The sequence below is a fragment of the Lacerta agilis genome, chromosome 9 (assembly GCF_009819535.1).
Source record: "Lacerta agilis isolate rLacAgi1 chromosome 9, rLacAgi1.pri, whole genome shotgun sequence".
NCBI lineage: Eukaryota > Metazoa > Chordata > Lepidosauria > Squamata > Lacertidae > Lacerta > Lacerta agilis.
In genome coordinates this window covers 71,974,890-71,997,080 of record NC_046320.1, presented here as the reverse complement: position 1 = coordinate 71,997,080, position 22,191 = coordinate 71,974,890, and the positions used below count along the sequence as shown (strand labels likewise).

The 22,191-nt window shown below is 50.0% G+C and overlaps 1 protein-coding gene across 1 annotated transcript in view; it reads left to right on the top strand.

Annotated features, from left to right (window-relative positions):
• CDC25B (cell division cycle 25B) overlaps positions 1–15,839 on the top strand; it is a 36,078-nt gene extending 20,239 nt beyond the window's left edge. The window contains 14 exon segments of the mRNA XM_033159597.1: positions 1,733–1,774; positions 2,914–2,953; positions 3,596–3,706; positions 3,845–3,961; positions 5,190–5,336; positions 7,231–7,308; positions 8,460–8,639; positions 9,839–9,931; positions 10,127–10,189; positions 11,493–11,591; positions 12,869–12,902; positions 12,905–13,001; positions 14,347–14,458; positions 15,677–15,839. Coding sequence (XP_033015488.1) covers positions 1,733–1,774; positions 2,914–2,953; positions 3,596–3,706; positions 3,845–3,961; positions 5,190–5,336; positions 7,231–7,308; positions 8,460–8,639; positions 9,839–9,931; positions 10,127–10,189; positions 11,493–11,591; positions 12,869–12,902; positions 12,905–13,001; positions 14,347–14,458; positions 15,677–15,817 — 1,354 coding nt within the window. The 3' untranslated portion in view covers positions 15,818–15,839.
• Positions 15,840–22,191: the final 6,352 nt, after the last annotated feature.

Sequence of the window (22,191 nt, the reverse complement as noted above, 5' to 3'; positions counted from 1 at the left end):
CCATTCCATTGTCACGGGTGGGACACTTTAACCATGTTTTTTGGTATTCACACACGTGTAACAATGTAAATATACATAAAAATTAACAACCAAAATTTAAACTATGTTCTTAATAAGATACTGAACATTTTACTATTTTTTTTAAATTATTTTTATGGATATTTTTGACAATTTTATTAAATGTTTAAAGCGTTGTCACGGGGTGGGACAAAAAAAGGACACGGAGCTTGATTTATGGAAAAACTCTGTGAGTTGGGAGGTGAATCAATGATAAACTCAGCGTATTTGTTTAAATCAATGTTTATTGGTTACAACTATGCAATCGGGAATTAAGTTTAAGGAATTTAACGATAAAAAATTAAGGAAAAAATGCTGTCACGGGTGGGAGAATCATCAGAAAACTTAACTTGAACACTTCTGTGAAGACTACGTGGGTGGACTTTTGAAAAGAAGGTCCATAAAATAAACTTCTTTTGTCTTTAGCTTTTTAAAAAAATTGTTAGACTGCACGTTTGGAACCTTCCTCACCAAAGTCCAGCGCTCATCTAGCATTCTTATCAGGTTCATTTTTCATGGAATGGCCCTTCTGTGTCTCCTGTTTCGCAGCCCTGGCTGAATTAAGCCTAACCCCCCGATTCTCCGTTGCAAATGTTGCTCAACGGCAGAGGGGAACAACCTCGCTCAGAAGGCTGGCGGTGGTTTGGCGTGTTCAGCGGTAGCCGGGAGCGGGGTTGGGTCTGTGCCATGTAGCTGGCAGATGGCACCCGGGAGGGCCCCCGCCCCGATTCGCAGCAGCACCCGCTGCCATGGGGGTGCCCTCGTTTGCCCCACGCCTGCATGCAGAAAGGGATCTTTGTGATCCTCTTTCCTGGGGGTCCTTGAACCGAGGCCCCCTCCCTCCTTGCCCAAAGCTGGCAGCAGCCGGCAAGCCAAGACCACCCTGAAATCGCCGGGCTTATTAACTCTCGAGTGGCCGCAGCACAAGGGGGCCCAGCTCAGGGCAGCTGGGAAATGGCATTGTGTGTTATGGCTGGCTATAGAGGAGCGGGTTCTGAACTCGGCAAAAAAAAGCAAGACACGGGCAACTCAGTGCTTTTAGTTCTGAAGTGCAGATTTGAAAAAGAAAATGGTGAATTGCTTGATTTAGAGAGCAGGCGAGGAAGAGGCGAGGGGGCAGAGGTTTACGACATGATGCCCGGCCGGGAGATAAACTGTGGAACTCCCTGCCACAGGAAGCAGTGATAGCCACTAAACTGGATTAGGAGGAGGAGGAGAGGGTTATGGCCACAACGGCTCGGCTCTGCTTCCACTGTCAAGAGGCAGCAGCGCTCCTGAATCCCACTTGCTGCAAACCACAAGAAGTGGGAGTGCTGCTCTTGTGTTCGAATCCTGCTTGCAGATTTCCCTTTGGGGCACCTGGGTCGTGGCCATTGTGCACTAGATGGGCCCTTGGCCTGATCCAGCAAGGCTCTTCCGATGGTCTTAGGCTGTGTGCCTTCCTTATGAATGGGAGGATTTCTGTCTCCTCCTCTGCATTTGGGGCAACACAGCCCGGATTAGGGCGTAGCTGGCCCTGATTCGCACCCACGGCAGCCCACACGGCACCCTTGGGCGGCTGTTGCCCTCCAAGTCCCACTGGCCCCAGTCGGGGACTCTGGCAGGAACACATTGGGAGGGGGTGGCCCTTGGCACTGAGTGAAACATGCATGATTTTCCTGTCTTCATCCAACAGGTTCGAGAGGAACGTGTTCGGATCTCAGAGAGCCTTCAGAAAGTAAGTGCCTTACACCCTACAGTGGCACAATGACCCAGGAAAGCCCTCTTGATTCCTTTCTCTCCCCCCCCCCATCCTTGAGGGCTTCACCCCCCCCCCCAACCTCCCCTGGCTTGCTTCAGAAACCAGCTGCTTCCCTCTCTGCAACCTCCTGCACACCACTTAAGCACGCCAAGACTTGTAGACGCTAATCATAGTTGCAGGGTTTATTATTTCCAGGTTCCTGGGGCTGGTGGGGTGGGCGGGCTTTTTCTGTCTCCGCTCATTATTGTTATTATTATTGGTGGTTGTGGAGATAGAACTAACTGGGTCATCTGTGCATTCAGCAGAATCGAGCAGCAAAGGTTTCCCTGGTCTGCATGCAGGAAGCTGCCTTGTACTGTCTAACCCAGTATTGCCCAGTGCAATAGCAGTGGCGCAGCTTCATGCGGGGCGGGGCGTAGGGGCGGGGTGCCCCGGGCAGCGGGACCCCGATAGGGTTCCATCTTGGCCTGCCCCGCCTACGCCCCGCCTCCGGTGCCGGAGCATGTTTCTCCACCACTGGTATTGCCTGCACTGATTGGCAGCTGTGTTTATCTCCAGAGTTCAATAGAGGTCAGCTGTACCTGGATCTCCCCTTTGGGATTGTTGGGGCGTTGTTGAGAGGTGCTGAAATGTTCCTTGTGGAAATTCCTATCGCATGCGAAGGAGAATTTACCAGAAAGAGTGCGCTTCGGGGTTGGGCTAGATGACCCTTGGTGTCTCTTCCGCAACCCTACATTTTTATGATTCTCTGAAGGGAGAGGGCTCAGACACGCAGTCCCTTGCCTGCAGCCAGAGGCGGGACAGTCGGGAGAAAGCTTTTCCTGTCTGGGAGTCCTATGAAAGTCCTTAGGTTTGGCAGAACCCGAGCAAATATCTATTTATCCCATTCCAGACCGGAATCTCTTTTTATGGAACATTGCAAAGTGATTTGAGAATAGAACATCAACAATAGACACAGAAGTAAAAAACAAATTTTTGAACCTTCCTAAATAATTTTAAGACCTGGCGCAGATTCAGAGTAGGATAAAAATCTCCAGTGGCAGAGAGTCCCAGAGGGCAGGGGCCACCACACCCAAGTCTGTGGCTAATGATGATTTTCCTCTTTTTCCTTGCAGCAGCGATTATGTTCCCATCAGAAGAATCCAATCTTTGCCGGTAAGTTTGCCAGCTGTACATGCTCAGGAGCAAGGGAGTCTTCGTGCAGCTAGGCTGAGCCCCTTCCTTTCAGCAGCCGTATTGTAGAATCATAGAGATGGAGGGCACCCAAAAGGTCCTCTAGCCCAACCCCTTGCAATGCAAGGGACTGCAGCGATGTAGGATGCGCTTGCAGAAATTCATTCCCTGCTATTTGTAGGCATTTCAAAATTTAATAATAATAATAATAATAATAATAATAATAATAATAATAGTTTATTTATATCCCACCCATCTGGTTGGGTTTCCCCAGCCACTCTGGGCGGCTCCCAACAGAATATTAAAAACACGATAAAACATCAAACATTTTAAAACTTCCCTAAACAGGGTTGCCTTCAGATGTCTTCTAAAAGTCAGATAGTTGTTTATTTCCTTGACATTTGATGGGAGGGCGTTCCACAGGGCAGGTGCCACCACCGAGAAGGCCCTCTGCCTGGTTCCCTGCAACCTCACTTCTCGCAGTGAGAGAACTGCCAGAAGGCCCTCGGAGCTGCATCTCAGTGTCCAGGCTGAACGATGGGGGTGGAGACGCTTGTCCTGTGGGGTTGCCCATGAGAATCCAAACCTGAGTGCAAAACTCACCCTTCTTCTGTTGCTTGACAGGAGCGGTTTCTGGGTTCGAGTCCCACGCTGACGAACATTTCCAACTGCAAGAAATTCAACAGCTCAGCGGCGGCCGAGACAGGCTCTGGCCTCCAAGGCAACGGGGGAAATGTAAGTGCTGAGGACGTGCCTTCCTGGTGCAGCCCCCCCCCAATCCCCCTCTCCGCCCACTGCGCAGCGCTGCTGGATGGGCGACTTCCTCGCGTCCTTCCGAAAGTTGCAGCGCATCTCTGCTTCCTCCCCCTGCAGGAAGGCGACGTCTTCAAGAAGCCCCTGCGACCTGCAGGCAGGTTGTGTCTCTCGGTTGGTGGGGCTGGCAAGAAGGGTCTCTTCGCACAGAGGCCAAACTCTGCTCCAGACCTCATGGTGAGTGCTTTTTTTGGGGTAAGAGCAATACGCACTCATTTATTTGTTTTTCTGCAGTTTTTGGTCGCCTCTCGTTTCCCTGGTCCTAATTCTTGGCGTTAAAGCCAAGATGGGTTTTTGGTTTTCAGTTGTTCCTGCGTTTTGGGAGAACATTTGCCATGTTCCACAGGGCGGGTGCCACCACCGAGAAGGCCCTCTGCCTGGGTTCCCTGTAACCTCACAGTGAGAGAACTGCCAGAAGGCCCTCGGGAGCTGTTGGACAGTGGAATTTGCTACCAAGTAGTGTGGTGGAGTCTCCTTCTTTGGAGGTCTTGAAGCGGAGGCTTGACAGCCATCTGTCAGGAATGCTTTGATGGTGTTTCCTGCTTGGCAGGGGGTTGGACTGGATGGCCCTTGGGGTCTCTTCCAACTCTAGGATTCTATGTTGAGCATTGCACTCAAGACCCACCATGAGGAGGAGGGGGCGGAGAACAGGTTTTGTTGCAGAAGTGGTGAGCATAGGAAACCCCCCCCCCCAGTTTTTTCTTTTTATTTTGCAGCCAATTGATAACTGTCAATTAAAGTCACATAGCGGGGGCTAAGCAGGTCTTGGTTTAGACCAGGGGTAGGCAACCTAAGGCCCATAGGCCAGAAGCGGCCCAATCGCCTTCTCAGTCTGACCCACGGGTGGTCAGGAATCGGCGTGTTTTACATGAGTAGAATGTGTCTTTTATTTAAAATGCATCTCTGGGTTATTTGTGGGGCATAGGAATTCGTTCACATTTCCCCCCCAAAAAAAAATATAGTCTGGCCCCCCACATGCTCTGAGGGACGGTGGACCGGCCCATGGCTGAAAAAGGTTGCTGACCCCTGGTTTAGACAGACCCTGGGTGGGAGATCTTCTGTTACATCCTGCTGCCATGGGTTCTGCGTTGGATGAAGAACAGGATTTGACCATAATAAAATGAACAAGGTGGAGGGGCAAGGTGCTTTGAAACAATCACCCAACCGTGGCTTTTTTCAGCCCCCCTCCCATTTCATGTCTCACTGTCGCATGTTTTCCTCCTCCCTCCTGTCCCTTTTTCCTCTTGTGCCGTGTCTTTTTAAGATTGCAAACCCAGGAGTAACGCTACTGAATTTAATTAATTTATTTATTTTTAAAGCTACTCTGGGAGCCTTCTCGTAGGGCATAAAGGATTTTAATAAACGCAAAATGTCTTGAGGGTTCTCTGTTCCTTGCCCTTTTCAGTATTCCAGCCCAGAGAAAGAGAACAGGAGCCCTGGGTCTGAGAGCCATTTCTACCTCCGCCGCTCGTCCTTGACCTCCTCCATGGTTGACGAAGATAATGATGATGATGATGGGTTTTTGGAAATCCTGGATGAAGAAGACCCAAAGGTAAGGCTTTTAAAATCCTACCTTGCATCAAAAGAAAGCAAAATTCTGTCTGCTTGAACTGCAATCCCAAGCAAGGCCGACTTGGGAGTAGGTTTCAATGGTGCAAATTTCCAAAGAAACCTGGTTGGCTTTGCAATTTAACCTTTCACAGCTCGTTCTGCAAACCTCGGTCTGTACCGCCATTTCCGCTGCTGGTTTTTTTTTGGTGTCTCCGAAATAACAAAATTTATCAATTTGTAGTTGTAGTTGTCTGCTTGTTAGGCATATAGAAGGGGAAAGGCTGTGCTAAACGCAGCTGGCCGATTTTTGAACTCGTCTTTGTGACCTGGATAGAATCCTGTGTGGAGCTTGTCACTGTTTGCAGCTCCAGGCAGGTGTTTGTAGAATTCCTTACAAAGTCCCAAGGGAACAGCGCTGTGGGTCTGTGCAAGAACCGCCTTTCTGTATTGCATTCATATTCCAACCTCAACCTGAGGAAGGTATGGTGGCATCCATAGTTCTCTCTCTCCCTGTTTCATCCTTGCAACAACCACGGCAGGTAGGCCAGGCAGAGAGATGTCGGCTCAACCTGGTGAGCTTCATGGCTTAAGAGAGGATTCGAACCCGGTCTCCAAGGCTCTAATCTGACACCAACCCAGCTGCACCACAGAGAGTCGCGGGAGTTTAGAGTTGGGAGGGACCCCCAAGGGCCATCTAGCCCAACCCCCTGAAATGCAGGAACCACGAGTAAAGAATCCTTGGCACATCTCTTGTAGCTTGAACCAGTAGCCTCACTGGATGCACGGCAGATTCGTATATAGAGCTAAGAGTACTTTCCTGTGTCGCATGCGGGGCAGCCATCGAAAAATGGCCCAGAATCAGCTAGCACAGAATTTTTTGGTTTTCCTAAGATTTTAAAATCGGCTTGCTTTGATTTATTTGCTTGGTTTTTAAATCCTTTGCTTTGAGGCTGCCTGCTTGTTAGATTTAGCCAGTTGCTCCTTTCGCATTGCTGTTGGGTTTTCTTTGGGGTTCCCGGCCTGCCCTCTCTTTCCCTTTTGCGAAAAAACCCCCAGCGTTGAGCATCCACAACAACTTTTCCTTACCTACCGTATTTTTCGCTCCATAGGGCCCTGTTTTTTGAGGATCAGCTAAAAGTTTTTTTTTGCAAAGGGAAAAGCCCTGGGTTTTGGGGGGGTTTTTTTTTTGAGCATCAGCTAAAAGTTTTGCAGCTTTCTTGCAAAGGGAGAAAAGCAAGAGGAAAAGCCCCATTTTTATGGGGTTCAGCTCACATTTCTGCAGCTTCTAAAGGAAAGGGAGCCATTTCTACAGTTTTCCAGGCAGATAATCTAATCAGCCAGTATATGCCGCTGGGAAAAACAAACACCTCCCTCTGCAGCACATTCAACAATGGAGGGCGGGGCTGAAAGGGAGCTGGGACTGTCTCTCCCAATCTCTTGCGCTCAGCGGGGTCCTTTCAACACCCCTTTTTCTCTTTGTAAAATAAAAAGCACTATCTGCTTTTGGCCCCTGGGCAATTCGGCTCCAGGGACCACCATTCGCTCCATAAGATGCACAGATAATTCCCCTTAATTTTTAGGAGGAAAAAAGTGCGTCTTGTGGAGCGAAAAATACGGTAAATTTACGGCGGGGACACACAGCCCTTTGTTTTGCAGGCACGGGGCCCAAAGGGGTTGTGGAGTGTGAGGGTTTGCAAGGATTCCCCCCCCCCCTTAACCTGGGCCGCCTTCCATCCATCCACACACACTTGGCTGTTCAGATAAGCTTTATTCCTCCAACTTTCCTTGCTTGGGGTGGGGCGTGAAGTGAGGTTCCTCTGTTGCGCCTGGGGTGGGGCGGGGGTCTGCTGATCCAGCCCCGCTTCAGTAAACGGGTCCTGCCTTCCCTCCTCCAGGGCGATGGAGATTTCCCGTTGGGTATGGAGAACTTGCTAATGGCCCCTCTGGTGAGGAAGGAAGATGAGTCCAGCCTGGTACGTGACCGTGCCGTGTTAACACCCCTTTGTTTCTCCCCTGCCCCCCCCCTCCAAAATAGAATTTCTTCTGTAGGTGACCAAGGTCTTGGTACTGGCGTTGACAGCCGTCTTTCTCCGTTGTTCTTTCCTCTCCTGAGATCCCCATCTCCTTCCCCAGTGGGAAGTTGGGGCAGAGAAGTCCAGAGGGACACCTGTCCAGGTGTCACGGACTGGTTGGAGGAATGATGGGAGGAACCAGCTGGGGAAGCCCCAAGGGAGGAAGGCTCAAAGCCCGGGGAGTGGTGGTGGGTGTTGGACGATTAAGAGCAACGGGGCTCAGTGAGCAGGGAGAGACCGGGGCAGAGAGCAGTCCAGAATTGGAGGCAGAAGCAGGAGAGAGGTAGATGTGAATCTCCGAGAACCAGGAGAGGCCTGAAGAGGGCGGAGGAGAGGTTGCTTCACAGAGAGAGGCACAGTCTCCGATTGCTTGGGGACTTAGGAGGCAGCTGTGGGGAGGCAGGGACCGTCAGTCTCGGAAACTTCTTCATGGGGGAAGACCTACCAGAGATGAGTTTCTGTGCTCATTAGGCCTGACACCCCTGTGCAGATTGTGTGTGTGCTTTTTTGCAAATAAAGAGTTAATCTCCAATGTACACAGCGCTATTGCCTGTGGGTGTTTGGGAGGGGGCCGCTCACCCCCGGAGCTTCTTGCAAACTGCTCTGGATAAGCTAGGGCCGGACGGCTGCCTGGCCTTCCAGCTATTTGCTGAGGTTGAAACTGTCCGCATGTTAGCCTGTTCCAGGGATTCCTATGTGCTGGCAGGGGCTGATGGGAGTTGTAGTTCGAAGCCTCCGGAGATTGCTAGGTCGGCAAAACCTTGCCCCACTTTTGTGAGTGGGAAGTCGAGTTGATTCAAGCCTTCCCCATGTGGACCTTGATTCTTGCTAAGAAACAGCGGTGGAGAATTTCTAGAATCGTAGAAATGCAGGAGAACGCTTTGTCTCGGGTCTTTCCTCCTGACCCCGCGATATTTCCACAAACAGTATATTTTCTGAGATGGCTTTGCCTTTTAAAATCTGTGTGAATGAAAAGTACCGTGCCAAGGCCTGTCTCTCTTTCGTGCAGTGTTGGAGTGTCACGATTTCCCTTCTTCTCCCCCAAACTGGAGCAGAGCCCCCTGGGAACCGGCAAATGCCGCCGTCTTTTCCGCTCCCCGTCCATGCCCAGCGCTGTCATCAGGCCCATCCTTAAGCGGCTGGACCGGCCCCAGGACAAAGAGACGCCGGTGAAGAACAGAGGCGGAAGAGTCTGGCTGGCGGCGCCCATCGAAGAGAAGGAAGAAGAGCCGGTAATTCATGCACAAGGACGTGGGAAAGTGGCGGGGGGGGGGGAGTTGGAGGCGGCAATAAAGGGAACGGGGCCTTTTAGGGGCGGCTCCCTGCTTGTGGAATGCTCTCGCCATCTGACACCATCGTTGCATATCTTTAGGCAACAGGATAAACGTTCCTCATTCACCAGGCCTTTTTGCAGGGATATTTTAATGTACTTTTAAACTTCCAGATTTTTCTTTTTAACGTGTTTGCTTTGCTTAAGATGCTGGAGGTTGCTTCCAATTACTGTGGCCCAGACTTTTCGAATGGGTCACCACTTCTTTCTTCTTTCTTTCTTTTCTTTCTTTCTTTCTTTCTTTCTCATAGAGTTTTATTGTACTTCGGTTACCAAATATACAAAATACAGTGTACACTATTTACCATAATTGTACAATAAGCGTTCCAACAAACAAAAACGATTTTTAAAAAAGAAACAATTACTGTATCTGCTTGGTTTTGTTGATACCCCTAACCGGTTTCCAATTCTATACACTTGTAATTGAGATTGTACAATACAGCAATAATAATACAAATAAAATAAACAAAAATACCATATCATTAAGCAGAGAAAAAAAGAATGAGACGAAAAAAAACCATAAATTAAGCAAAGAGAAACAATACCAACTAATTTCCCAAACCCATCCGACTTCCTATCAAGCCCAACTGTATAATTCAGTCTTACCCACGTATTTCTTGTGAGTTTTCGCACAATTTCTTGGGGCTGCTTCGGGGGGGGGGGGTGATGGCGACGGCTTTTTGGACGCTTATTATTGTGGATTTGTTCATTGTGTTTGGCAAGATTTGTATAGCGCTTGAGTGCAACGAAACATGAAGAAGTTTTAAAGTAGAATATATGGATAAATTATCGGTTGTTATTTAAAAAAACAACACCCCCCCCAAAAAAAACCTGGGAAGAGACTCTGAGTTAGCTTCTGCCCAAATGGCTTGCTTGAGCCAATTGCTGCGCCCAGGTTTTAGCGGGCGAAGGTCCCCACCTCGGCCCTCTGGGTGCCAGTGATCTACAACTCCCACCATGTTTTGTGGGCTGATGGGAGTCCGCAGTCCACCAGCGCCGTACAGGGCCGTGGTTTCCCTGCTCTCTGATCTCGGAAGGCTTACTGGGTTTGGCATCCTGGACATAGACCCCTAACGTTCCTCTCTCGTCCGCTTTCCCTAGAAACCTCGCTGGTTCGCTCTCGCTCCTCTGCCCAGCGAGATCGCAAACATCTTGGACAACGACCACCGGCAGCTGATCGGGGACTTCTCGAAGGTACTGGCAAGAAATCCCGCTGTTTTTGCCTTCACTACGTGTTTTCCCCCGGGAAGCTAAGGGCAGGCGGGCTCCTCACACAACAAAATGCCTCTTTTGGCCAAAAAAGAAAGCTCGAAGTACCAGTGCAAACATGAAACAATACGAAATTGTAGCATTTTAGAAGGACTAAAAATAAATTTGTTTCCTTGCCAGGCGTACGTTTTACAAACTGTGGAAGGCAAGCACCAGGACCTCAAGTACATCTCTCCAGAAATGGTGAGCAAGTTCGGAATCCGATATCCCGGGCCGCTTCTTCCTCTTTCGCACAAGGGACTCCGGAGGCACTGGTGGCTCTGCTTTCTGCAGCTGTCGGGGCCACCACCTTGAAGTCCATGCAGCCTGCCTTTCCCCATGAATCTTGTGCCCCGTTGCAACTTGTCAAAAAAATACCATAGTGGGGGAAGGAGAGGAAATTCACATCTAGAAACCGATGCGCCCCGGTTCTGACCAAACGCAGCATCTTAGAGCAAAAATATACAACAGGAAGCTTGAGTTTGGTCAGAATCGAGTCTACACTTCCGGAGTTAACACTAAACGCATTACTTCTGGTAAATGAGCCACCGCAGAGGGCCATTATGTGTCCAGGGCTTTTTAGACTCCTCTACCCACGTACGCGGGTGGCACTGTGGGTTAAACCACAGAGCCCAGGGCTTGCCGATCAGAAGGTCGACGGTTCGAATCCCCGCGACGGGGTGAGCTCCCGTTGCTCGGTCCCTGCTCCTGACAACCTAGCAGTTCGAAAGCACGTCAAAGTGCAAGTAGATAAATAGGTCCTGCTCCGGCGGGAAGGTAAACGGCGTTTCCGTGCGCTGCTCTGGTTCGCCAGAAAGCGGCTTAGTCATGCTGGCCACATGATCCAGAAGCTGTACGCCGGCTCCCTCGGCCAGTAAAGCGAGATGAGTGCCGCAACCCCAGAGTCGGACACGACTGGACCTAATGGTCAGGGGTCCCTTTACCCTTAGAATAGAATAGAATAGAATAAATCTTTATTGTCATTGTCCCCTTGTGGGAACAATGAAATTCCTCGGAAAGGAAAGTCGGAAGGGGCCTTGAGGCTCAGCTAGCCCAACCCCCCTGCCAGGCAGGAGTTGCACAATCTGTCAGCGGCGCTTGCTCTGGGCAGTTGGGTGAAGCAAGGAGGCCAAGCCCGGAAGGATAGGAAATCAAGATGACAAACACTTTTTAATATAAAAGAATGGAAATGGTTTATTGAATATTTACAGATGAATTGAAAGCCGACAAAAGCCACCGGCAGGATTACTGTAACAACCTGCAGTTTCACAAGAGTATATATTTAAAGCAGATAATTAAACGAGCAAATTAAATGAGTTTGGATATGCAGAAGATAATAAATTTAAGGAACCGCAGAAAGAGGGGGAAGGAAGTCGGAACTTTGAAATGTTAAAATGATTGTAGAGCTAGTGAAATGTATAAACGTGAAAAGTATAAATAAAAATTTAATATTAATGCAAGTGATTCTGCGTATGGCTTATATTTTACTGTTGTTGTTTGCCCACAGATGGCGGCCGTGCTGACGGGTCAGTTCAGCAACCTCATCGAGAACTGTGTGATCGTGGACTGCAGATACCCCTATGAATACGAAGGAGGCCACATCAAGGTGAGCCCTCTGCCTGCTTGAGGTCACCGGCTAGAGTTTGATGCTGGACCGTATCTGTCCTGGGTTCGAGGACCTCCCCTGTCCCAAGCACAGCTCAAAGGGCTAGGGGATCGCCCTGCCAAAGTCCTGCCTGGTTCGGAAACCTCCTGGTGCCAATAAAACAACGTCCGTCTCAGGTTGGAGGATTGTGCAGGACACAAGGACACCAGCGGCTACCTTTTGTAGTATTTTAGTTGGGTTGGGTTGCCGCTGGGAGCTGGTGGCTCCTTCCACACGACGCCCCGCCTCCGGAAACGTGTCATTCCCAGTGGGGGCGTTTGTGGGGTGGGGGCCACCCCCAGAGGCCAAACTAAGCTTGTTTTTTTAAAAAAAGGAGTAAGCCATTGGCTCTGCTTTCTCCCAGTATGTCTCCTGAAAATTACTTCTGACCCCTGAGGTTTGTGGCCCCATCCCTTCGTGGAATCTTGGAGTTGTGGAGTCGGAAGGGACACCAAGGGTCATCTAGTCCAACCCCCTTCGCTCCCCATGACCGACTTGGAGGGAAAACGAAACCTTGCATCATTTCTAACTCTCTTATCAAATTGTGTTTTCCCTCCCTGTATCCTCAGTGTTTTTGTATAAACTGTATATTGATGGTGCTTTTCTTTTTTTTAAATGAAATTCAGTTGTGGCCCTTGCATTTGGCACTCTTGACGTGCAAAAAGGCTTTCTTTTGCTCTGGCAACCCCCCTGTGAGGCAGGCTGTACCTGTTGCCTGCAGAGCCCGCCTTCAAGGCTACCAGAAGAAGTCTGGGAAGTGGTGACCTTTCACCCCTTGTCCCCCAGATCAATGTCCAGCTCTTCAGCCGCTGACTTACATAAACTGGACCGCATTTCAGGTTCAAGAATCCTGGCAAAGCACAAAAACCCATGCCCCTATCAAACTCTATACAATTAGACTAGCCGAGGGCTTGTTGACGTCTTCCTATCCAGGGGGTTGGACTGGATAGCCTCTGGGGGGTCCCTTCCGACTCTGATTCTACGAAATGGGAAACTTATCACGTTAGAGACTTAGCATCAAGTGGCAGCGAGAGTCTTCGGCGGGACGTCTGAATCTTGCTCACCTACAGAAATCTCTGTTCTCTCAAGATCGAATCCCCGTATTTCAACAGTGTTGCATCCCTGCACTTAAAAGTGTGTTTGCACACCAGGTGTGGAAGGGAGGGAATTGGTGGGTGGTGCTTTTTGCTATGCTCTGTTCGGTGGATCCTGTCCTGACCCCCTGCCTTTCTCTCCAGGGCGCTGTTAACCTTCCTCTGGAAAAGGATGTGGAGGATTCCTTCTCAAGAAGCCCATTGTGCCGTTTGACCCGGCAAAGAGGGTGATCGTTGTGTTCCACTGCGAGTTCTCCTCCGAGAGAGGACCCAGGACGTGAGTAGCTTCTGCCGCCGCCTCTCCTGAACCCCAGCCACTCCCAGTTTCTCTGACCTTTGTTGTTGTTGTTCAGATCGTTCAGTCGTGTCCGGCTCTTCGTGACCCCCTGGACCAGAGCACGCCAGGCACGCCTATCTTTCACTGCCTCCCGCAGTTTGGCCAAACTCATGCCAGTCACTTCGAGAACACTGTCCAACCATCTCATCCTCTGTCGTCCCCTTCTCCTTGTGCCCTCCATCTTTCCCAACATCAAGGTCTTTTCTAGGGAGTCTCTCTTCTCATGAGGTGGCCAAAGTACTGGAGCCTCAACTTCAGGATCTGTCCTTCTAGTGAGCACTCAGGGCTGATTTCTTTGAGAATGGATAGGTTTGATCTTCTTGCAGTCCATGGGACTCTCAAGAGTTTCCTCCTGCACCATAATTCAAAAGCATCAATTCTTCGGCGATCAGCCTTCTTGATGGTCCAGCTCTCACTTCCGTACATTACTACTGGGAAAACCATAGCTTTAACTATACGGACCTTTGTCGGCAAGGTGATGTCTTTGCTTTTAAGATGCTGTCTAGGTTTGTCATTGCTTTTCTCCCAAGAAGCAGGCGTCTTCTAATTTCGTGACTGCTGTCACCATCTGCAGTGATCATGGAACCCAAGAAAGTGAAATCTCTCCCTGCCTCCATTTCTTCCCCTTCTATTTGCCAGGAGGTGATGGGACCAGTGGCCATGATCTTTTTTTTTTTGATGTTGAGCTTTGAGGACTAGGGGCTTTTTTTGAGGCTCCCAAGAGTTTATTTTAACATGGAAACTTGCCTCTAAATAAGGTGATTTTAGAAATGGTACAGACCTTTTATATATATATATAAAAAGAACCCCAAACCACCTTAATTTACCGAAAGCTGAATTGTCATAAAACTATATGTAAACATGACAAATGTGGGGGGGGGGGAACTACAGTTGTTGTGCAGTAGCCAAGTTAAGCTCTAAATTATTCTGGGGCCCCCCACTTCTGCAACTGGGATAATGTTTAAAAAAACAAGATTTGCATACATTTCCATAGGTTATTTTGGTCCCACCATTTGTTTGGCAGATTTTCGCTGCTCAAAGTTTGGGGAGTTTTTCTTATTCTTCTCGTTGCCGTGGTAACAACAAGGGTCCCTACACAGGCAGCCACACCCCTTCCATACTGCCTAAGCGTATGGAGAAACTTTCCAAGTTTCCCAGAATAACCAGGATGTCAAGGACTAGGGGCTTGAAGCGGAAATCTCCTTATAGTCCTTTGATGCCCGTGTGTGTGTGTGTGTGTGTGTACCTGCATCTCCGTATTTAAGATTTGCGCTCTCCTCCATAGGTGCCGTTTTGTCAGGGAAAAAGACCGGGCCAGCAACGAGTACCCTTCCCTGCACTATCCTGAGCTGTACGTCTTGAAAGGAGGCTATAAAGAATTCTTCCCGCAATATCAAGTGAGTTTTTCGTGATGGGCTTAGACAAGCTGGAATGTGTGCAGAGCAGGGCAACCAAAACGTTGAAGGCTCTGGGAAGCGATCCTTATGAGGAATGGTTGAAGGAGCTGGGCATGTTTAGTCTGGAAAAGAGGAGACTTGAGAGCAGATAGGAGAGTCATCTTCAAATATCTCAAGGGGCTGTCGCATGAAAAAGGGAGCAAGTTTGTTTTGGCCTGCTCTGGAGGGTAGGACTCGAACCCATGGCTTCAAGTTAAAAGAAAGGAGATTCTGACTAAACGTCAGGAAGGACTTTCTGACAGTAAGGGCTGTTTGGCAGTGGAAGGGTCTCCCTTGGGAGGTGGTGGGCTCTCCTTCCTTGGGGGGGTTTTAAGCAGAGGGTAGATGGCCATTTGTCCAGGATGCTTTAGCTCAGATTCCTGCATTGCAGGGGGTTGGACTAGAGGACCCTTGGGGGTCCCTTCCAGCTCTGTAATTCTATTAAAATAAGCTAAACATCCCCGTTAAACCAGAAGTCACGTTATAGGATGAACAAATCGACGCAGCATTTTATAATTTGTACATTAACAAAATACAGTCTTGCCTCGGAAAAACCCGTTCCGGAAGTCCGTTCGACTTCCGAAACGTTCGACTTCCAAAGCGCGGCTTCTGGTGGGCTGCAGTAAGCTCCTGCAGCCCATCGGAAGCCCGTCAGATGTTCGGCTTCCTAAAGAACATTCGGAAACCGGAACGCCGGTTTTTGATTGTCTGGGAGCCGGAACGTTTGACTCGCAAGGCGTTCGGGAGCCGAGGTACGACTGTAAGGTAAAGGGTAAAGGGACCCCTGACCGTTAGGTCCAGTCGCAGACAACTCTGGGGTTGCGGCGCTCATCTCGCATTACTGGCCGAGGGAGCCGGCGTACAGCTTCCGGGTCATGTGGCCAGCATGACTAAGCCGCTTCTGGCGAACCAGAGCAGCGCACGGAAACGCCGTTTACCTTCCCGCCGGAGCGGTACCTATTTATCTACTTGCACTTTGACGTTCTTTCGAACTGCTAGGTGGGAAGGAGCTGGGACCGAACGACGGGAGCTCACCCCGTCGCGGGGATTCGAACTGCCGACCTTCTGACCGGCAAGCCCTAGGCTCTGTGGTTTAATTGTGCTGTGCTACGACTGTCGCAACCCCCAAAATAAACTAACCCCTGTTTGTTCTCCTCTTCCTCCCCCCCAAAAAACCAGATGCACTGTGAACCCCAGAACTACCGTCCGATGCACCACAAAGACTTCAAAGAGGACCTTCGCTCTTTTCGCCTGAAGAGCCGCACTTGGGCTGGGGAAAAAAGCAAGCGAGAGCTGTATAGCCGCCTCAAGAACTTCTAAGGCGGGGAGGGAGTGGTTGGGAGGGGGGATATTGCCGGGGGGGGGCGGCGCTGCAGGAATTAAGGAGCGAGCCGTTTTTTCTCGCACACTTAATTCAGGGTGGACTTCTGCAGCGCAGGAAAAACAATCGGCGTTTCTTTCTCTTTTCCCCCCTCCCACCGACTGTGCTCGTTTGGAGACTTCAGATTCTCGGGTTTGATTTTTTGGGGGGGTGGGTTGGGGGAATTCACAACTGCCTGTCTAAACAGCAACTGCTGCAATAGCGAGACCTCCGCAGGCTGGAACCTGCCTCAACGCTGTGAATCTCCCTCTGCGGTTTGGGTCTCTTTACTTTCTCTCTGACCCCGGGGAATGTGCTTCCATCGTCGGCTTGCGAAACCTTTTCTCCGGGAGAACCTGGGGAGAATCTGCGCCCTCCGGCTCGTGACGCCGCCTTCCTCCAAGGGGGTGAGGGGGGGGGGAAATCTAGGCAGCTATCGGGAAACGTCCACTATAGGGGCGGCGAGGAATCTTGCCGCACAAACTCTGTGGGGAGCGACATCGGGGTCACGCATGGTGTGTTGTGCAGGAGCCGTCTCCTTGGAGGCGAGGATTTCGAAGCAAGTCCTTTCCTCTCTCTCCTACCCCAAGGACTACCATTGAGGAGAAACACAGTAAACCAGCCTGTGCTCCTTGCTGGGGAATCTGCCTCCTCCCACCCCTAATAGCTAGTTTTTCCACCCCAAAGTGGGGGGGGGGCGCGGCCGCAAAAGTTACCAGCTCTGCCCATAACGAAAGCTTCTTTTCAGTTGCACACCGCAAAGGGCGGGGAGCACTTAGAAGGAATACGTTGGCACGGATTCCCACGTTCTGTGTTTTTGCAAGGTTGAAATCGGAAAGTAGAACGACTTGTTGGTTTTTTTTTAAAATGTAGTTGTGGAATATATCGCTCCTATCAGGCTCTTCTGAACCCTTTTTTTATGTTTAACTCCGATACAGAAGAATGGTAGATTTTGCGTTGGTGTTTTCAAAAAAAAAACGAAAAAAAAAACGAGTGCTTTCGTTTTTTTGTTTTTACCGCAAACCCATTCTACCAGTCTTCTTTTATATTTCCACCGCATGGGAAATATATAGACATACCTTTTAAATTTGGGCGCAGCTTTATTTATAGCGATCCCAGGATGCTGGGCAGAAATGTCACAGAAGTTCTGAGCGGAAGGGAAGCATTTTGGGAAAACTGCATTTTAGTATTTGGGCACTGTCCTCTACGAAAAGCCCCCAGCCCCCCCCCCCCCAAAAAAACTGTCAGTATCTGGGTGACAAGGAGTCTAATGGGCTTCAGCATTAGGAATTTTAGCAGTACTTGGCACTTGGAAATATCCCCTTGCCCTGGAAACTTATGAAGCATCGAGCTCTGAAGAAACGTCCTGTATCTTGATTATTTTTTGGGGGGGGGGGGAGAGGAAGAGCGCTGCACCTGAATGCTGCATGTTTCCGTCTAGACAAAAAGGACTTAACTGATTTGTAGTGTGAGAGGCCAGGCCTTTGCTCTCTATCTCTCTTTCTCAGGTGGTCAGGGTTAGATCCGTGGCGTTTTTGTGTGTGCCACCGAGTTCTTGGAGACTCTAGACTTCGAACTGTTCACTGCCCGTCGGTGGCCCCAACTTGTGTGCGTGTGTGTTGCTCTTGTCTCTTAATAAACCACCTCAACACCACTGTGATAAGCCCTGCAGCCTTTGCTAACCCGATGCCTTGGGACTACAACACCCATCATGCGCCTTGTCTGGCTGGGGCTGAATGGGCTCTGTATTCCCAAACGCCTGGAATGGCGCGCGGTTCCACCGCGAAGGTTGGCCGACCAAATTCTGGACCTGGTTGCTGTGTCTCCTGCGTCTTCACGGCGGCGCTTCATCCCTGCAAGTTAGGAGACGTCACTTCTACTGTGAATCCTGCATCCTTGACTCCCCTCCTGGGTTGCGGGGAACTGGGGTGGCGGGAAAGGGAATTGGGGGGCCCCCCTACCTCGCACTTGAAGTTCCCACGGAGCCTTTGCTCTGATGCAGAGGAAAGGGCCTGTGTGTGTGTGTGTGTGTATCTATTTATACTCATGGTTCATGAGCCTGAAGCCCACACTTGAGTTTATCTCTGTGTTGGGGTGACCATCTATAAAACTGTTGAATCCGGTTTGGCATCAAAGTGTGTATTAAAACTTGTGTTTTCACCTGAAGGGGAGGGGGTCCCGGATATTGCAGAAATGATGATGGCTTTGAACACCCAGTGTGTTCTCTCCGTACCCCTTAACATTTCTTCCATTGTAAAAAGAAAAAAAAAGTTGTTGTTTTTTGTCCCTTTGCCCCCACCCCTAATGCAGCCGTGTGTAATCAGGGAGTGAATAAACTGCGAAGCTGTTTCAGAAAAAGTCTCAAATGCTGGTCTTTTGTGCAGAGCTTTCCTGGCGAGCCGCGGCGGGAGATTCACAGAATCGTAGAGCGGCAGGGTTGGGAGGGAACCCAAGCGCCATCTAGTCCAGCCCCCTGCAATGCAGGAACCGCAGCTAATCACATGACTTCCTCTCTGCTGTGCGAATGCGACTTGCCTGGGGTTGGGGGTTGTCCACCGTCCCTCAGACCATGTGGTGGGCCGGACTATATTTTGATTTAAAAAATGAATCAATTCCTATGCCCCATAAATAACCCAGAGGTGCATTTTAAATAAAAGGACACATTCTACTCATGTGAAAACATGCTGATTCCCGGACCGTCCACGGGCCGGATTAAGAAGGCGATTGGGCCACATCTGGCCCCCAGGGCCTTAGGTTGCCTACCCCTGGTCCACAGGGCTAGTGCTTTTTTCTGGGGGGGGGGGGAAGCAGGGGTACGCATGCCCCTACGCATATTGTGAATCTGGCCTCGTTGAGGGGCAGTATTTCAATATGAGTAGGAAAATGAGGGTGCCCCCAAATATTTTTCTAGAAAAAAACCCACTGCGTGAGGCTGTCACTTTATTTGGGTTTGCTGTACTGGTTTCTTGATCCACTCAAGGGCTGTTTGCACTGCCCACATTGCTTAGAGTAGACCATGTAGGTTTATGTAGGACAGTCTCCTGCTTGGCCTGTCACCCTTCCACATCTCCCAAGGCGCTTGGCTTTGGATCTGTGCCCTCCTACCTACTTTTGCTACTGCCACGTTCACCCCCACAAAAAATAGCTGGCAGGGATAGGATGACTGCATGGGGGCTACCCCTCAAAGCTGTAGGAACACACACACACACACACACAAACCTTAATATTGTTGGGTCTGTGCATGTGGGATCCTAGCTTTCCTCCTAGAAATGATAAAAATTTTCATGAGGACTAGGAACCGTGGTGTCAGTGGGATTTGAAATCTAAGGCGTCTCTCTGCAAATAACATTTCTTTAGTCCAGTTCTGAGACCGCAGAGACATGAAAGAGGGTTGCCAGGTTCGAATCGGCTTCGAGGAGTAATGATATGTTTTGCCTTGGATGAATCTATGAATGTGGGTTTTAAGAGCAAATTTTGCACATTCTCCCGTGTTAAATGCACAGGCTAGCAAGCCTTAAACCTGGTGAAATGCAAGCTTGGCTTAGCTGGAGACTATTCAGTCAAAATACAGAAGGATAGCTTGCAGAAGCTATCCTGTATAGCTTGCAGAAGCTATCCTGTCCAAAGGCAGTGTTGTGCAGTGGTTAGAGTAGCTTCCTCAAACTCTGCCCTCCAGATGTTTTTGAGACTACAATTCCCATCATCCCTGACCACTGGTCCTGCTAGCTAGGGATCATGGGAGTTGTAGGCCTGTAACATCTGGAGGGCAGAGTTTGAGGAAGCCTGCACTAGGGCCTGGGGGTCCTGGGTTCGAATCCCCCCTCGCCCATGAAGCTCACTGAGCTATGAAGGCAATCAACAAACAAGCCCCCGTGAATTCGTGATGGTTCGAAAAGGCGCTGCTGTATTTTCCAAACAGCCTTAAAAAAATACAGTAAACTGCATTCGCAGGCAGCAGATCCCGACTGGCAGCGCTCGGTTAACTTTTAAACTTTAAAAGCAGGAATTAAACGGCCTCTTTCTTTGAAAGGCCAACACTGCGTCACGTTGCCGCCGCTGGCCTCCTTGGCATGCGTTTCCCTAACCTACAATCGACGGCTGCCAAGACGGGCAGAAGTTCACATGGCTCACGTTTTTGGGAAGCGGAAAGCCTATACCCACCCAGAACAGAACCACGTGCCCCAAGCCCTCCCCTTGCGCGATTCGCTGGCAGCATTTGGGGAAAATCCGCCGTGAGCTCTGCAAAAGTTGGGAATCCGTTCCAACACGTGCCTTGGAAGGGAGCCTGGTCACGTCAACTTTGAAAGTTTAAAATAAACTTTGTGGAACTCCTCTCTCTCTCTGCTCTAGCTAGCACAGCCTCCCCCAAAGCCGGTCAGAATGAAATTGCTTGCCCAGGTGTAAACCTCTTGGCTCCCGTGTGTCTGGAACAGGAGTAGGCAACCTAAGGCCCGTGGGCTGGATGAGGCCCAATCGCCTTCTCAATCCGGCCCGCGGACAGTCCGGGAATCGGCGTGTTTTTACATGAGTGCAATGTGTCCTTTTATTTAAAATGCATCTCTGGGTTATTTGTGGGGCCTGCCTGGTGTTTTTACATGAGTAGAATGTGTCCTTTTATTTAAAATGCATCTCTGGGTTATTTGTGGGGCCTGCCTGGTGTTTTTACATGAGTGCAATGTGTCCTTTTATTTAAAATGCATCTCTGGGTTATTTGTGGGGCATAGGAATTCGTTCATCCCCCCTCCAAAAAAAATACAGTCCGGCCCCCCCCCACATGGTCTGAGGGACAGTGGACCGGCCCCCTGCTGAAAAAGTTTGCTGACCCCAGGTCTGGAATATGGCCTCACTGTAGAAAGTTAAGGGCTGAATCCATTGTTCCTCTTGCGTGAACCCTAGAATAGCGCAGTTGGAAGAGACCCCCAAAGGACATCTAGTCCTATCCCCCAGCGACGTGGGAACCACAACTGAAGAATCCCTGAAGGATGGCCCCCCCCAACTGCTGCATGAGGCCCCAGAAGGAATCTACGGCCCTCAGACAGAGAAAAGTCTCCTGTCCTGGCCCTAACATTAGGCAGAGGGAATGAAGTAGCTGACTTGGGTATCAGGTGAAAGTTGCAAATTGCTCATTATTTAATGTACTGCTGCTGTATTTTTACTGCTAGGGGAAGAGAGAGAGAGAGAGAGATGCTCCCTTTTTTTGCTTGGCCTCAGGCCACCAAATGTCTTGGGCGCCCGCTCTGGTTTTGAAAGCCGACACTCCTTTTGGACACACCTGGTGCGAGTGTCAGGATCCTGCCAGGCTTGTTCTGCTTTAAAATGTTAGATCATCTGTCCCTGTACGTAAATCGAAGAGGCCTTAAGCAAGGGGTTTCACTCACCGCTTTTGTCTGGCTGAGGCGCAGGAGGGGGGGGGGGCAGAGACCCTTTGCCAACCTGCGCCATTTGCAAAGAAAATAAAAACGCAGACAGCGGCACGTGCCGTCTGACCGTCTCCCAAGCTGGCGCCCTCCTGGCGGGAGTTGCAGAAGGGCAAAACATCTGGAGGGCGCCAGATGACAATCGGCGGACTTGTGCAACCTCTGAATGAGTCACACGCTGCTTCTCCGACGGTTTTTCCATTCATGAGAGGGAGGAGTGCCTGGAATGCAGGCGTGTCTGGAGCTACGAACGGAGAAGGGTGTGGGGCCTTCTGGGCTTCAATGGAGGCCCCACCACTGCCTTCAACCCTTCTGGTTTGGAGGCAGATGCATGTGTGGTCTATGCCCTGCCCAAGCCAAATGGTTAGGTATTAGCCTGTCTCGGCAGACATTTCCACCTCGCATGCAAAGAAATATTTGTGTCCCCCCACACAAACCTGAAATGGTTTGATTTGGAAATGGAAGTCTGGTTTCTTCCTGGGGAGGTGAGGGCATACAATGTCTGCGTGTCTCTGGGTGTGCATTTTTAAAGTTTACACTTTGGAACCTAGGTGAATGGCAGCTAACAGATTGAGGTTGAATCCTAACAAGACAGAAGTACTGTTTTGGGGGGACAGGGGGCGGGCGGGTGTGGGGGACTCCCTGGTCCTGAATGGGGTAACTGTGCCCCTTAAGGAGCAGGTGCGCAGCCTGGGAGTCATTTTGGACTCACAGCTGTCCATGGAGGCACAGGTCAATTCTGTGTCCAGGGCAGCTGTTTATCAGCTCCATCTGGTATGCAGGCTGAGACCCTCCCTGCCCACAGACTGTCTCGCCAGAGTGGTGCATGCTCTGGTTATCTCCCACTTGGACTACTGCAATGCGCTCTACGTGGGGCTACCTTTGAAGGTGACCTGGAAACTACAACTAATCCAGAA